The sequence below is a fragment of the Phoxinus phoxinus genome (assembly GCF_949152265.1).
Source record: "Phoxinus phoxinus genome assembly, chromosome: 2".
NCBI classification, from domain to species: Eukaryota; Metazoa; Chordata; class Actinopteri; order Cypriniformes; family Leuciscidae; genus Phoxinus; species Phoxinus phoxinus.
In genome coordinates this window covers 45,873,104-45,891,148 of record NC_136877.1, presented here as the reverse complement: position 1 = coordinate 45,891,148, position 18,045 = coordinate 45,873,104, and the positions used below count along the sequence as shown (strand labels likewise).

The following is an 18,045-nucleotide window of genomic DNA, read 5'->3' as shown; positions in this document are numbered from 1 at the left end:
CCCAACACGAATATTTATGTCCTCATGAATAACACACACAGATTTTGCATCTTGTCCTTTATTTAGTTTAGTTTTTGTCTTATTCAACTAGTTATTTATCACAAATCGATAATAACACTGCCTTTGTCATTTCAGTCTTAAAAAAAAAAGGAAAATACTGCTTTTGATATTCAGATATAAACTTGTAAAGATAAAACATTCTGTAGTGGAAATCCCTTTCTTCAAAATACAAGATGTTTCATTCGGCTTTCAGTGTACAAGCATCTAAATTTCTGTTAAATTAACATGTGCAAGGTTGATTTAGGTTTACAGCGGTTTCAAAGCAATGGTACAAATGTCTCTAAAGTAATTCCTCTGTTATCAGTGCTATCATTTCATCATCTTACCTACCCCTGCAACGACTAAGTCTAGTCCCAGACTAAAAATGCATGTTTGAGTTTTTTTAACTGAAAGCAACTTGCACTACTATATCTTAAAATATGTCAGTGCCATTGTTTTGTCTCAAGAAAGCACACCAGTAATGTTTTTAAAAAGGCACATTTATAAAAGCTACATAAAGGTGCAATAGGTGATCTGGGAAATGCTAACTTTAGCCTGCTAGCATTGAAAGCAAATCACTGTCTAAACCACGCCTCCTCCAAAACACACGCGAGACGACCAGAGACAACGTTATTGGATTACATCATGTGTCATTCACCGGTGTGAAGAATACAGTACAGTGAGTAACTACTAAAATAGTACCGGTACTGTTTGCCTGCCATTCTCGCTCTGCATAGCGTACGTGAACGCGCTGATGATGTGTGATGTTTGCATGAACAGGCTGTGAGACTAAACACATTTATTAAAAAAAACATTTAGACCGCTTAACATAGTGATTGCTATCATGATATGAGGAGACTTTCAACCAGCATAACAAAAAAAATGAATGTAGAGAATCTATTGCACCTTTAAATGTCCTAATTAAACTAAGGCCTAAATGTCTGTGAAACCAGACCAAGGAGTTTGTTTCTTGTTCCCCATTAAACCAGCATTCAACTGGTCAAAAATGCAGCTCTTCTACATAAATATTTCCAATAAATATAAAGGACTTGTTGCGGGGGACTTTTCGCGTGATATCTGATCAATCTAAAATTGTAACCAGTGTAAAACGAGGTTAATCACATCAGCAGCTTGTGTATTGCATGTCCAGGTTTACTCCAGGTATAGCACAGTTGTCTGATCAGTGCATCGTCGGATCGTCCTCTTCTACTCTGCCTTTTCATCCCCGGTGTCCATCTCCGTAAGAACACAGTAGCACAACTTCTGAATGAGTAAACCTGAAGATGCTGGGGAAAAGGGGAATGAAAATATCAACGCATCAATATTTGGAGCAGTTTTAACTCTGTAAAGCTAGACCAGTATGAGAAGACATACCAATAAACTTGCGGAGCCACATTGGCCGCCGTGTGGCCGGTAGATGGCAGCACAGGAAGTAGACGGGAACTCCAGATAAGGCAATGCCAATGCCGATTAACGAGTTGATAGTGTCGCTATATAAAGGCACCACCACAAGAAATACAGTGCAGAGGCAGAATATAATTGGGAAGAACAGGCTGAGCTGAAAAAAAAAAGAAAAAAGGTAAGATAAAAGAGTTTAGACTGCGCATTATTATACTTAGTAAATGGCTTCCGGTGCGTGCAAGGAATTTGTTGTCTTGCACAAAGCAAATATTTTTTTGACGCTCATAGCTTACGGTAGTAACCCACTGTCAACTATTTTAACCACTAACGAGTTATATTTAGGAAACTTAAATCTAAAATAAAGTGATAAATAATGATAATACTATCCCAGACAGCAACATAGTGTCGGCCCAAGTTTGGTACGTGTGGATTCCACATGTGGACCGGATCTGGTCCGAAACTATGTTGCTGTCTGGGATGGTTTGAGCACTATAATGCTTGTGCACTAAAAAAATTTATAGTTATTTATAAAAGAGTATTTTTCACCCCAACATTTTGTGTTGACTTCCTTTTTGGGGTATGACACTTGACAAAAATGACATTTTAATCAGTGAACATCATAATTTCCTTCAAATTGACTTCAAATGACTAGCAACGACATCTTTTCTCTTCTCTGATGATGGCGTGAGGGCGGGGCAACCTGTCACTCACATGAGATCGACCAATAGCAAACCACAACCATGCAATTAATTTACGATTGACAAAATCAAGTGTCCTCAGGTATACGTCACAACATGGAAGAAAAGATTACCGCAACGTCCGTTTCATGATAAATATTAATATTTATGATACATAATATATTAATGCATGTGTAATTTAATTTAAGATGACTACAACAGCAAGATGCAAGAGATTTAGATTTCACAATTGCAACTTTATTTCTCATAATTGCAACTTTATATCTCACATTGAGACTTTATATGACACCATGATTGTATTTATTTTAAACATGATCTCACAAAGAGCTCCTGTTTTTAATTTCTTTACTGTGAGACGCAAACAGGCTTTCAAAAGGCACACCTGAATGTTGCAGTGGTTTGGTTTGAATAAAAAGATCCCTCCAACAAGTGTTGTTGGGTTTAGCTTCCTCACTTATTTCAAAATGACAGAATAATACACAGCAGGTTCTGGTTTGTGTGGTTACCTTTAGCGGTCGTACTCTGTCTGGTTGTTTCCATCGCAGGTACATCTGTCCCAGGATAGACAGACCCACAAAGAACCAGTAGCTGAAGCTGTAGTAGTTGATCAGTTTAAAGACGTCCTCCACACACAGATACACAAGCGCCATGGCACCCTGTCACAACAAAACGTGTGAGGATACTACACAGTTAAAGACACAATGATTTATGGGCTATGCACAGGATTGAAACAGAGCAAAAGTACATGTGTAAAACAGCATATTGTGAGAGACAAATGGAGATGATGGGAACTGACATTGAAGAGTAGGGCAGGGATGGGGGTGTAGCGGGTGACGTGAATCATGCACAGGTAGTCTGGCAGGTGGCCCTCTCTGGAGCCCACGAAGAACAGCCTGACAGGAGATACGGGAATGAGAAATGAGCTGAGACAGAAGTTAAGAAGGAAAATGAAAATGGTGCCTGAGAGGGAATGTGGTGAATCAGATGGCAACAATGTCCCTGTTTACACCTGGTAGGCCTATAAAAGGAACACTCCACTTTTTTGGGAAATAGGCTCATTTTCCAGAGTTTTACGGTTTTCGAATCCAATCAGCCGAACTTTGGGTCTGGCGGTAGCACTTTTAGCATAGCTTAGCATAGATCATTGAATCTGATTAGACCGTTAGCATCTCTCTCAAAAAAATTACCAAAGAGTTTAGATATTTTTTCTATTTAAAACTTGACTCTTCTGTAGTTACATCGTGTATTAAGTCAGATGGAAAATGAAAAGTTGGGATTTTCTAGGCCGATATGATTAGGAACTACTCTCATTCCTGCGTAATAATTCCTGCGTCAGCAAGGAACTGTGCTGAAAAGTATAGAAACTCTTTGGTCATTTTTTTTGAGAGAGATGCTAACGGTCTAATCAGATTCAATGATCTATGCTAAGCTATGCTAAAAGTGCTCCCGCCAGACCCGGAGATCGGCTGAATGGATAAAAAACGGTAAAACTCAACTGTTCAACTCTAGGGGAGTTGGAAAATGAGCCTATTTCCAAAAAAAAGTGGAGTGTTCCTTTAAGAAGCGTTTTTGAAAAACGCACCAAGCACAATGTTCTCTCGCCATTCCAGATTTCTAACACACACTCAACGCGTTCGGTGTGGTCTTACGGCTGTCAGAGCAGAAACGACAATTGATGCTCTCTGTTTTTCTGTTTTCTCCGGTCACATTCATATGTAAATTGCATGAGCTTATTTCATCCATTAGATAAAAAAATCTGAAAAAGCCCAAACATTTACATTTGAAAGAAATCAGGACAGAAGTGGTTGAAAGTGGACTAAAGATACGGATCAATACACCAGGTGTAAATGTGAATGTGTCACCCTCGTCCACTTGTGATCAGATCAACCAAAACACATCTTAATGCCAGCTGTAAACAAGGCCAATGGCACTGGTTATGCTACATGTGATAGTACTCACCTTGATGCAGCCACTATTGATGCATTTAATCCTCCAAAGCAGGAGAAGGCGACAGCGACCGGGATTGTCCAGTTAAAATATCCGAATACCTGGTCTGCAAATGTCTGTGAATTAAAACCTGAATTAGCCCAGGAACTAGCAAAAGATGATTCAAACTTAGAACGGCTCTCTTTACTTCATTAATGTACACAACTGTTTAAAAGTTTTGGGTCAGGAAGACTTTTTAAATTTACACTTTTATTCAGCAAGGATGCATTATATTGATCAAAAGCGACAGTAAAGATATTTACAATATTACAAAATATTTATATTTCGAATAAATGCTCTTCTTTCTATAAAGAAAGAACCCTGAAAAAAATGCAATGGTTTCAACAAAACTATTTTCAATAATCAGTAATGTTTCTTGAGGTCCAAATCATCTGAAGGATTATGTGACACTGAAGATTGGAGAAATGTTCACAGAAATACATAATATTTAAAAATATATTCAAATAGAAAACGATTATTTTAAAGCTGTAATAATATTTCACAATATTAATGTTTTTACTGTATTTTTGATCAAATAAATGCAGCCTTGGTGAACGTAAGAGACGTCTTTCAAAAGCACAACAAAATATTACAAATAAATCTAATAAAAACTATGTTTAAACAAGAATATCTACTAAATGAATCTGTCCCAGCATTTTTGGTGTTATTTAACAACAATATTGACCCGCTCCAGAGATGAATACTCACCACAGCCACGGCGTCACTGTCCAGGATGGCAGGGATGGGCAGGATTGTATAGTATGCCAGATTGGTAAGAATGTAGATCACTGTGACAATGGGCATGGAGATAGCAATGGCCAGTGGGAGATTTCTGCAAATAAATAAATAAACACCAGAGGGCAGCAGAATGCATTAATAATACCACAACTCTCCAAGCTCTTAGAGCAAAGCCATAGGCATATTAGAAACTTTCAGGCAGATAAACTCTGCAGGACAGTGCCGAGGTCAGACACTGATTTCATACTCTATGTGTATTGGTGGCGATTATCATTTCCTTGTAATAATGACAGCTTCATAACATCTCATTCTAGTCTATATCAACACAGAGTAGTTACTTCTACTCAGAGGCCCAAAATGGAGAAGTTTGTGTGAAGGAAGATTTAAGGGGAGCTCTTGTCACATGACGGACCTGAACATCCCACAAAAAGGCATGTGACAAAACCACATGGAGTGAATCAAAGATAAAGGCATTTAAAACAGGTAAACCCATAGATGCACTTTTATTTGACGGACGGACGGATGGATGGATGGACAGTAGATAGATAGATAGATAGATAGATAGATAGATAGATAGATAGATAGATAGATAGATAGATAGATAGATAGATAGATAGATAGATAGATAGATAGATAGATACATAGATAGATAGATAGATAGATAGACAGACAGACAGACAGACAGACAGACAGACAGACAGACAGTAGATAGACGGATGGATAGATGGACGGACGGACATATAGATGGATGGAAGGATGGATGGATGGATGGATGGATGGATGGATGGATGGATAGATAGATAGATAGATAGATAGATAGATAGATAGATAGATAGATAGATAGACAGACAGACAGACAGACAGACAGACAGACAGACAGACAGACAGTAGATGGATGGATGGATGGATGGATGGATGGATGGATGGATGGATGGATGGACGGACGGACGGACGGACATAGATAGATAGATAGATAGATAGATAGATAGATAGATAGATAGATAGATAGATAGATAGATACATAGATAGATAGATAGATAGATAGACAGACAGACAGACAGACAGACAGACAGTAGATAGACGGATGGATAGATGGACGGACGGACATATAGATGGATGGAAGGATGGATGGATGGATGGATGGATGGATGGATGGATAGATAGATAGATAGATAGATAGATAGATAGATAGATAGATAGATAGATAGATAGACAGACAGACAGACAGACAGACAGACAGACAGACAGACAGTAGATGGATGGATGGATGGATGGATGGATGGATGGATGGATGGATGGATGGATGGACGGACGGACGGACATAGATAGATAGATAGATAGATAGATAGATAGATAGATAGATAGATAGACAGACAGACAGACAGACAGACAGACAGACAGACAGACAGACAGACAGACAGACAGACAGACAGACAGACAGACAGACAGACAGACAGACAGACAGACCGACAGACAGACAGACGGTAGATGGATGGATGGATGGATGGATGGATGGATGGATGGACGGACATAGATAGATAGATAGATAGATAGATAGATAGATAGATAGATAGATAGATAGATAGATAGATAGATAGATAGATAGATAGATAGATAGATAGATTACCTCTCAGGGTTTTTGATTTCTTCAGTGACAAAGTTGAGCGTGTCCCATCCAGAGTAGGAGAAAAGAGCAGAATATAATGCCAGAGCCACGTCGCCCGGATCGTGAGAGGAACCTGAGAACAGCCCTTCAAAGTTCTGTGTGTAACCTGGACGAACACACACACAAACCAGCAGCATTTAATTAGATTGTATACATACAGATACAAAGTTACAAACATTATACAGGTGTAATATATTCTCTTGTAGTGTCTTTACCTTGGAATATCTTGACCAGGCCAGTGATGATGACGGCGATGAGAGCGAGGACCTTTACGTAGGTGAAGATGTCCTGAACGCGCGTCCCATACTTCACATACGCACAGTTCACAAAGGTCAGCAAGCCTGCAGAACAAACACAAGTGAAGCTGAAACACTCGTTCTCATCGCACAGGGGACTTGCACAGGTTGTTGTGTGCATCTACAAGGCTTTAAAGAGATAGTTCACTCAAAAATGTTTATTCTGCCATCATTTACTCGTCCTTCATGTTGTTCCAATTCTTTCTTCTGCTGAACACAAAATAAGATATTTTGAAGAATCTAACATTTTCATTTGACAGGACTTTTGTATTTTTGTCAATTGAAGTCAATGGGAATGGAACTGAGAGTCAGTAAATGATGGCGAAATTGTAATTTTTGGGTGGACTGTCCCTTTAAGGAGCCACATGTGTGTTCTTGTGAGTCTGAGTCAGTCTAGACACAACATCACTGCAATAACATGAAATAGATATGGTCTTCCCCTGTTTTCCAACAGGATCAATGATATTCAGGGGTCAGTTTGTTTTGACCCTGGAATGTCTTGATTTGTGTGGGAGGTTCAGACAAAGGGAGCGTGTGAGCGAGTGTGTGTGTGTGTGTGATCATGTGTGTGTGTCTTTTGTAAGGTAGTCTTCCTGGCTTGAGGAAGCAGGGCTGCTGACTCTAGCACTCCTGCTGGTTGTTTTGCAAGGAACGAAAGAGCTTAGGGCAGCACTAAAGTTTGCGTGCGTTAACTTAGCGGGGCATTTTTTTCTGTCATACAGCAAATCCAGCTGTAACGTAAGCACCTGCGCCTTGATAATGCCTTCCATGAGAGAGCATTAAAACAATTCAAAACAAATTTTTTATTGCTTTACATTGGAAATACCCCTTGATGATGCATTTATACAGGAAATAAACCAGTGGAAAGTGAACTGAAATTGAGAGTCAGTGCCTTAACACCAACGAGGAAGTAACAATGTGTCACAACTGGTTTGGGAAAAACAATCACGCTTACAAGATATAGTCACAGCCTGACCCATTAAACAACTTAAAAAACATATAGGCTAATACAGTATGTGGATGCTCTCTCTCTCTTTCTCTCTCCGAGCACACATTTCTGAAGAAGAAGTCTTGCCGTGTCTTCATCTTATCTGTTATGGCTGCTATCAATGTTGCCTCAAGTTCATAAACTGCTCGCACACCCGTTTCTAATCTACAGTCTCACTGCTTATGGAGGACAGATATGCGTCTCATTCCTGTATGGCTATTTCATCTTTTACCATGAATATACAATGGAAATATGAAACTAACACCATTCACTTTCACTGTAACTCATACATTCTGCCTAACATCTAATTTTGTGTCTCATCTGGTTAAAACGACTTTAGTAATTGTACAAAATGTAAATTTTCTACTTGTGGAATATGTCCATGTTATGTTGATTTTTTAAATATATTTTATTTTAGATGGGCCTGATGATTGAATGTAAATATTTAGCATATCTAAAGGGATAGTTCACCCAAAAATGAACATACTCACCCTCGTGTCAATCCAGACCGGTCTGACATTTTGAGAAATGTCAGATTTTTTTTTTTTTTGTCCATACAATGGAAATCAATGCTCACTAAAACTGCTTGGTTACCAATATTATTCAAAATATCTTCTTTTGTGTTGGAACTGGAAGTACCAAATAGCAATAATATTATTAACATTGTATTTACTGTCCTTTAGAAAAGAGATACACACAGATAAAAGTACACATTGTATGTGTGATGAAAGAGAGAGATTGAAAGTGTGTCTCTGGATTCTAGATAAGTCCACTAGGACAGCTATTGCTCTCCTTCTCACTCGATGTCCTTTTGGCTCGATGCCATACTGAACTGTCATTAGGTATTAGTCATAAGGGCAAGATTGGTAATCGGGAGGACTTTACCTTCCAGGAATCAGCAGGTTCTTAGTACTTCTTATCTTTCAATGAAGCATGTGTGTTTGTTGCACACTTCATTTAGATTTGTGGGTGTAATGTATATTTGAAAGACAAACTTTTTTACTACTCTTAATCTAAATTAGTGCTTCTCAGATGTAGAGCATTTGAAATGTCTCCTTTGCCTGACACACCTATATTTCAGGTCATGAAGTCTCTATAAAAAGCTGTTTGATTATGGTGGGCATACAAAAGCATGTCCCAATTCACAGGCTGCATCCTTCCAAGAATGTGGACTTTAAAGGCCAGACCTTCAAAGTTTGCAAAGGTCGAATCGAGCATTGTTAAATGGGACGGTCTAGCCTACGGAGGATCGCCTATAGAAACCCAGCAAGCAATTTTGCGTTTAAAAGACGTCTAATAGCCGTCCAAACACAGCCCAGACGTCTAGGCTAAAACAAGCCTGAATTTGGGCTAAACCATAGCCCAAGAATAGACTAGTCATCAATTATATAACAAAGAAATGAAATGAGAGAAGAAATGAAACCAAACACCTTGTAATCACTGTTGAATTTGCTTACATGATGGAATATCATACATCTCGCATGTTATTTTGGCCAAAAAGACACGTAACCAAATTCAAGGTTATTGTGTCTAGAAGTGTGTTACTCATAGCTGGACTATATCAGGTCTATAGTTAACCTAGACGGTGAAATGAAGGCTATTGTTTGCTGGGAACTGTGACTCTGCCGTTGACGAGCGGCAGTGGCGTTTGTACTGGACTATTTTGAAAGTTTTATTCAACAGAAAACAAAACAGGTTTCATAACCTGTCTAAATATGGTCACCTTGGTTCATTTCACTGTTGGGGTAACATTACAAGTAACACAAGTTACGTAATCAGTTTACTTTGTTCAAGTAACCAGTAAAGTAACACAATACTTTTAAATATACAAAAAAAGTTACTTTTTCAAATAAGTAACGCAAGTTACTTTGTTTTCACATGTATTGACTGACAGCTCTTCTGTCCACATGTTGAGAGAAATTGTGAGTAAGTGCAGAGGCGTTGTGTGTGTGTGAATATGATGGATATTGTAGTTCTACTAAATATGAGCAGGCATTTACTCATCTCACTTGCAAAAAAACAGATTCAGTATTCCTCAAAATGAATAAAAACAGCGAAATGCAAACTCGCAGTAATTAAATCTTTTAAATAATACAAATATTTATGTATTTAATCTCACTTTATTAATCAATGTCTTTGCATGCTGACCTTCGATGATCCTATTTAACCATACGAATAAGCAAAAATTACAGTTTCATTTTGGTTTTGATTGCGTAAAAAAGCCCAGCCCAGGAGAGAGAAAGTTCAGCAAAAGTAGTGCAAGGCATTATTTTTTATAAAAAGTAACTAAGTATTGCAATTAGTTACTTTTTAAGTGAGTAACGCAATATTGTAACATTACTTTTAGAAGTAACTTTCCCTAACACTAGCCTTCTTACGTACTTAATGAAGAGTATAAACTATCTATAAAATCGCATCTTGGTAAGATACAAGCTTTAAAAATGTACTTACAAGAGTAATTACAATACTGAACCTACTCCTAATCCTAACCTTGACCTTAACCCATGTAGTTACCTTATATTACAGTGTGTTCTTGGGTAAGTGCACTGTAAGTACACGTACTGTAAAATAAAGTGCTTGACAGAAACTAAGATCAAGCAACGTCATTATGTTGTCAATTAGTAAGTCATGAAGTAAAAGTAAAATACCAATTAATCACGTAACTGGTGCGCCATGTGTTAGTTGGGAAGGATTTGCATGCAGGTTTGATGTTCAGTTGCAGTTTCCATGTTTTATTAACAGTGCATGTTAGAATTGTGTATTCACCATGGTATATCTTTATTTAAATTTTTTACAATATATTGTATATTTTTAAATGACTGTGGTGGCTCACCAACTTACAAACTTTATTGTATAAACAAAAACTAGTTTGGGACTGCAATTTAACAGTCTTACCTTATAGGCCTACTGTTTATTCATCAGTATTAGTCATATTCTTACAATTTATGTTAAGTAAAGTGGGGCGGTACATGTGTGTGTTAGTGTGTGTGTGTGTCAACAATTTATGTAAAATAAATTTGCTCTGTTTTTAAAAAAAACAATTTATTACAATATGTGTATACACATATTGTAATAAATAGTTTTTTTAAAAACAGAGCAAATTGAAAAGTGGGTCGAGACTTAAACAGGCATGGGGAAATGTGGGTCACCACTTATCTAGATTATTTGATGTGTTGATTATTTGAGGTGATAAAAAAATAAAAAATTCTTAGATTTCAAAATTGGGGAGCATTTCAAGAACCAAGAACTGCCAGTCCAATCTCCACTTTCTGTATCGGACTGCACTTTTTCTGCTTGTGCATGTCTGTTCTGAGCTAGACGAATCACGTGAAATCAACCCTCAACATCAGCAGCACTCATCTGACGCATTCTTTTCTTCTTCCCTTTTTCATTCAACATTAAATACTGACAGGCTTTCATTATTTCTCAGAACTTCATGATTCCTCTCTACAAAAATGTAGGCAACTGTGATAGTGTCAGACAGTGATACCATAGAACTTTTTTTGTGAGTGTCTTTTGCACTCAATATATTTCCCATTAAGGTTCATGTCACATCATTCACTCTTATTTTCTGTGTAAAATGTAGCACTGTTTATGTTTGTGTAATGTTAACCTACTACCCACTTCCTGCTGCCAATTCCTTCACTGATCACACGCTCTTTCATATCGAAGTGCTACCAACATTCAGTGGATGCAGAAATATGATCATTTTTGAGAAACGGACAGAAATATGAGTTGTTCAGAGTGGCAAAGCGCATGATCATTCAAAAGTTTGGGGTCGGTAAGGTTTTTTTAATGCTTTTGAACGAAGTCTGTTATGCTCACCAAGGCTGCATTAAAAAAATAGATTGTGAAACTTTAACACTTCTGCACTCTAAAAATGTTTTTATTAGTATCAAGCAGGAGATAAGATATACAATGTTTGTATTTTTTTATCTCCTGCTTGATATTATACCAAAAAAATAGAGTGCAGACCTTTTTTGCATTTTCATACTGATATACAAAACTAAGCAAGTAATTAGCTTGGAGAGCACGGTGAGTGCTTTGATTGAAACATTAAAATAACAGTTTTCTATTTTAATATGATACGTAAAGTTAAATGTTTTAAAAATGTAATTCATTCCTGTGGTGCAAAGCAATACTCCAGTCTTCAGTGTCACATGATCCGTCAGAAATCACTCTAATATGCTGATTTGCTGCTCAAGAAACATTTCTGATTATTATCAATGTTGAAAACAGTTGTGCTGCTTAACATTTTTGTGGAAACCATATTTTTTTCAGGATTCTTTAAAGCTACACTGTGTAATTTTTTAAGTTGATTCTTAGCAAAAACCACTTTGTTCTTTAAAAATGTTATGTGCTCAATAATGTATAATTACTTCTACCAACTAATCAAGTATTCTCGTAAGCGTAAATCTGCTATTTATAATACACACGGGTGAGCTACTCGAATGGCGGAAGCCATGTTGCGCCTCCATCTTGAAAATACATTAGCTAAAGAGGGACATAACTGGAAATTCAAGCTTCGCCTTTCACGTTTTTACACTCAGTGGCACCGTGACGAATGCGTGGGGGAGATTACTCGCGACTGCCGGCAGATTTGAAATAATACGGCCACCGTAGGAGTTAAAACGCCCTCGGAAGGGGAGGGGCTAGAAAGTAATATTCAGTTGGTAGTCATATACAATTTCACCGCTAGATAATTTCTACACAGTGTAGCTTTAATGAATAGAAAGTTCAGAAGAACAGCATTTATGCTAAATTTTATGCATCCTTGCTGAATAAAAGTATTATTTTCTTTAAAAAAAAAAAAATCTTACTGACCCCAAACTTTTAAACCGTAGTCTATTGCAAAAATAAGTCACATTTTTGGAATGGTGGGTAAAGGATTCTGGGTGAATTATCCCAGAAAGCACAATAGAGTTGGCCCAGATCCGGCCCACATCTGGCACACGTGATTCCACACGGCCCAGATGTGGGCCGGATCTGGGCCGAAACTATGTTGCTGTCTGGGATTCCTTTTAACTCTCATATCTCAAATGATGTTCTTGGAGACTTGAAGTACACAAACCTTCACAGGTAATCTACAAAAGCACCTCCTAAACACATCCACACACACACACACACACACCAACTCACAGATGCAGGCTGCGGCCAACAGACGATTGGCTGCGTAGGGCGCTATACACGTTGGGAAGATGGGCTGCACCATGTAGTTGGAGAAAGTGATGGCTATCACGGCCTGACTGGTGGGCTCGATGATCAGAAGAGAAGTCCATAGACGGATGAAAGCCAAAAAGCCTCCAAAGGCCTCCAGGATGTAGGCGTAGCTGGCGCCCGACTTGGTGATGGTGGTCCCGAGCTCGGCATAACAGAGCGCACCAAACACCGAGAAGATCCCGCCGACCGTCCACACTACCAAAGATAACCCGTAGGAGCCGCTATACATCAGTACGCCTTTAGGTGAGACGAAGATCCCGGAGCCGATCATGTTTCCCACGATGAGGCACACGCCATTGAGCAAAGATATTTCTTTTTTCAGTTTCATGCACTCCTGCGAGCCGCTTGCCTTCAGGTCTCCGTTCGTTACCTCTGAGGACGGCTCTTCGGTGGGTGCAGGACTGTAAGACGCCATTGTTTTAAAAGGCCTGATAGATACAAATAAGACTGTCTAAACCAGTTCTACAGTCAGTTTTAGGAAGATCTGAAAAGTTCCCAGCTAGTTCTTGAGATCTTGAGGTGACATCTGGGAAAGATAGAAGGAGAGTGTTCAGTACTTATGCAAACACACACACACACACACACACACACATGCATACACATATAATAATCTCCAAAGAAACAGGGCAATCATAAAGAGCTCACATACACACTCTTGCTTTTCAAACGTACATTTGGCTATTACTGATCCATTAGACGTCAGGGCAAATGGCTTTTTAAAAGTGTGTAAACACAGACCCGGAGAAAGAGGTCTGCATGTAACAAGTAAAACATCCAGCTTGCTCGTATTTCTTACTGCGTGAGACAGGATTGTGTGTCTTAGCCAACAGCTTACTCAATCGCCATCCCTGACGTGAACATTGATCCACCTGATCGCTATTCAACCAAGACCAAGTGGGGGATTTTTAATACGTCAAGTCTAATTCAACTCTCTTTCTCTCTCTCTTTCTCTCTCTCTATCTCTCTCACTTCTAGTATGGAGACTTCTTGGTGCGTCAGCATGCTGATCTGTCACATGCTCCTCAGGGTTCAATGGACTCAAAAGAGCTACGCACAAAAGCACAAGCTTTGAAACGTCTTCACATGATGAACTGAAAACTGCACATACAGGGACATGTCTAGTTAATTGACAGCTTGTATATTTGAAGCTCAAAGTTGAGAGCCATTGACGCTGACTATGACAAACTACACACTGACGAGGCATGATTTTTGGTATAGGGTTATCTAATAAGAGTTAATGACATCCTGAAATCTGAGAGGAATAAATGGGAATTTTACACTGCAGAATTATGGATTCCATGACTGTTTAAATTCTAAAAAATATATATTTTCAAATTTAGAATTCTAAATTGTTGCAATTGTTCCCACCTTTCACACACTAACTCAGCAGTCATATAAATCTGATGAATTGCCTTGTGAAATGGTTAGGAAGGTCTTATCACAAAAGAAGAGAGTCGCGTTCAGGAAAGACAGTAAGAGATAGAGAGGATGATTAAAGAGCTGAGCTGAGTGGGTGGACAGTGGGCAATTACTGCACGTGATAATTAAAAACCACACCAATGGGACAATCTTTAGGGACTGAGAGCAAGGTTCAGGACATGCTGATAAGAGCTCTGATAAAAAACAACTACTATAAAACAAAACCACTCAAGGTTACAGCCTAAGCCACCGTAGCCTTGCAGCAAAGCAGAACATTAAGTGAAAATGATTTCCCTCAGAAACTAACTGTAACTTCCAATATATTACAGAAAATTGTATGTGAAGGATGATGCATTAATGTAAGCTTATATCTTGCCCATATAAAACATATACATTTTTATAATGAGGTCTATGTGAATCAAAGCGTGATGAAATAGCTAATTCTGACCTCAGTAAGTAGCCTACATCAGAATGGTTTTGCGTTACCTTTTCCTGCAGGTGCTGAACTGGCATCAGGATGCAGCTTGTACTGGTGCTTTATCTGCCGTTCATTTTCGTAGACACGATCTAAGTCGAAGTGCAGTTGATGTTATTTCGCCCTGTGAGATCTCGGTCATATGGTCTCTGTCACGGGCGGCTCGTGCTCGAGGTCTCTTCCGTTCAGCTCGTGCGTTCGAGACGTTCGCGGTAGATTGATGAACTTCTGCTCTCAGTCAAACACTGATGCGTAAGGGGAGGAGAAAAGGGACGGAACACCGCGCGATAAACTACTGAAGCATTATGATGAATGTCTGGGGAAACAAAGCCTACTATCTAAACACATCTCAAAATATGCTGCGGTGGGTGGACACATTAAGGTATGCTTTCTGAATGTAGCAGAGTTGTTGTGGTTAAATAAAACTATTAAAAGAGTTTTCGGTAGGGCTAATTGAAATATGAATAATGCAATAAAATATTAATAAATTAGAAATGTTGCTTTGGCTACGGAAATAAATATTAAAGCTCATATTGTAAAGTATATATACATATGAAATATTATGTAGCCTATAGGCTATATATATATATATATATATATATATATATATATATATATATATGAAGCCAATTTAAAATATTGATAAATAGCCTATAATAGTAGGCTAGCCTATAAAAATAATAATAATAAAAAAACACTTATTTACAGAAACTTAAACATAGAAAAATATCAACATAGCCTACCCTCAGAAATATTCACTGAAGTAAAACATGTGACAACTAGGCTACTATTGGTGTAATCTAGGATGGATGAATGAATGAATCAATAACCATAAAATTATAAATGGTACATTTTAAGCATGTTGCCTTCTAAATGTTGTATTTCCTCATATACCATAAACTACCCAATAAAAATGATTATGTAACTCTCAAAATGAGTGCTTAGTTGTAACTGTTTTGAGAGCGGATGTTTGGATTATTTACGGCACACACACCTGTACATGTGTCGCCATCGTGTGGTCAGAATTGGACGTTACACCACATCTGTTTTTCCTGATTTGCAAAGGTAACACTTTCCCATTGTTGCTGTTTTACCTCTACTTCAGTACTTTTATAACACTTTACAACTTTATATGTTATGGTTCCATGTTATACATACACACACACACACACATATATATATATATTGTGTGTGTGTGTGTGTGTGTGTGTGTGTGTGTGTGTGTGTGTGTGTGTGTGTGTGTGTGTGTGTGTGTGTGTGTGTGTGTGTGTGTGTGTGTGTGTGTGTGTTCTATATATTAATTTATATTAATTTTACATATTATAAATGAGTAAACCCATTTGAAAATGAATGAAAACAAAAGTTTTATTAAACGTTTATTTTTTATTAACATAAGAGTGTGGTCACCTAGCATCTTTAGGATAAGAAAAATAATACATTTAATTCAAATGAGGTGTTGCAAAAATGATTACACCCTGCAACAAATTAAACTAAATCTAATCATTTGTATGGCTGGATGCTGGATGGAGAAAGAAGTTCAACTTGTCTTTTCAGAGCTCTATTGTTCTGGGTTGAGGTCTGGTGACATGCTTGGCCACTGAATCACTTTAACCCTGTTCTTCCTCAGAAATGAACCAGTGATCTTAGATGTCATTTTTGGGTCATTATCATGTTGAAAGAGGGACCAGTAGCATCTTCTCATCTTCCCACAATAAAACTACCACCACCATGCTTTACTGTTGGTACCATCAGATTACTCTTTGTCTCATCCCTCTAAACAAGTATAGAGTCCCAATAGTCTTCGCCTTCGTCAACACGAACCCTGGCAAATTCTAGATGCGTTCTTTGTGCATGCTTCAGCAGTGGCTTCCTTGGTGGACGACAGCCATGCATGGCACTCCTCCACAGTGTACATCACATGGTGTCACTGGAAACACTCACCCCAGTTTGACTTTCTAATGATTTAGCCAACTGTGCTGAACTTGCATGGAGATTTTCTTCAACTTCTGTCATCACAAAACGCTCTTGACAAGTTCTGGACATCTCAGCGAGCTTTCCACAAGTCCATCCTTTTTGAGTTTTTGGATACTTTTGCAACAGTATTCAAACGTATTAGCAACCCAGGAACATAGCGTTGGCCCAGATCCGGGCCACATCTGGAACATGTGGATTCATTCAACGCGTACCAGATGTGGGCCGGATCTGGGCCGACACTATGTTGCTGTCTGGGAATGCTTTACAAATTTTCTTGTAACCTTGATCTTTTTTTTTTAGTGCAAATAAATGATCTTCTATCTCATATCTTGTGACATTTCTTTTCCATGTTGTGCCATTTTGTCAGCATTATGGGAGTGGATTTTCTCTCTTGAATAACACTTAATTGTCAATCATCTGTATGATTGATTGATTGATTGATTGATTGATTGATTGATTGATTTCTCATAACACATTAATTGGGGTGTACTCATTTTTTCACCATGATCTTACATTATTTTGTTAAAATAGTTCCCATTTTGCCTTTGGTACTGACTAATTTGAAAACCCATAAAAACTGATTATCATGTTTACTGTAATTGCCTCGTCATTTCATAATAAAAGAGCCATGTTTGCAGTTGTGACACCCTGACATACAAATTGTTGGACAAACGTTTTTCAATTATCTCAACGACTTTATTTATAAAATATGTTTATATGAAATGTTTCAAACCTAAAATGATGCCATAGTATTTCGTTTTTCATTTTTCACTATTAAGACGCCATTTTAAATCGTTTCTTAGTCTGTTCATTTGTTCGGACAGTTGCACCACCTGACATTTGGGGGGTTTAAGATAACAAAAAATAAAATAATATGTAATATTTAAATGTACTAAAAAGGAATTCACACTAAATAGGTTTAATAGATTCAAGTGATTTACGTATATCATGAATTTATCAATTTATTTTAAAAGAAAATTATGCACTTGGGCACAAAAATGTGCACGTTATGTCATTGACCCATATATAGATATACACTGTATACTGTATATATACAGTATACTGTAAATATACAGAATTTAGCTGTACAATCATTTTATATATTGTGAAATATTGTGGGGATAACTTATGAACCACCTGCACTG

The 18,045-nt window shown here is 37.9% G+C and overlaps 1 protein-coding gene across 1 annotated transcript; it reads right to left on the bottom strand.

The window, feature by feature from the left end:
• Nucleotides 1-42: 42 nt before the first annotated feature.
• slc7a7 (solute carrier family 7 member 7) lies at nucleotides 43-15,180 on the bottom strand. Its single transcript, XM_079583671.1, has 10 exons — nucleotides 14,938-15,180; nucleotides 12,952-13,558; nucleotides 6,744-6,869; nucleotides 6,490-6,634; nucleotides 4,833-4,956; nucleotides 4,098-4,201; nucleotides 2,935-3,031; nucleotides 2,645-2,794; nucleotides 1,414-1,597; nucleotides 43-1,325 (listed from the first exon to the last, which is right to left on the bottom strand). Exons 2-10 carry the CDS (start codon nucleotides 13,445-13,447, stop codon nucleotides 1,246-1,248), a joined length of 1,506 nt encoding a protein of 501 aa, XP_079439797.1. The 5' UTR covers nucleotides 13,448-13,558; nucleotides 14,938-15,180; the 3' UTR covers nucleotides 43-1,245.
• Nucleotides 15,181-18,045: the final 2,865 nt, after the last annotated feature.

Coding starts and splice junctions, on each gene's coding strand:
- slc7a7 (XM_079583671.1), bottom strand. CDS start 13,447: ATGGCGTCTTACAGTCCTGCACCCACCGAAGAGCCGTCCTCAGAGGTA. Junction 1,598..2,644: donor ACAGAGTACGACCGCTAAAG/GTAACCACACAA, acceptor TTTTTTTTTCAG/CTCAGCCTGTTCTTCCCAAT. Junction 1,326..1,413: donor GTGGCTCCGCAAGTTTATTG/GTATGTCTTCTC, acceptor CCTTTTCCCCAG/CATCTTCAGGTTTACTCATT.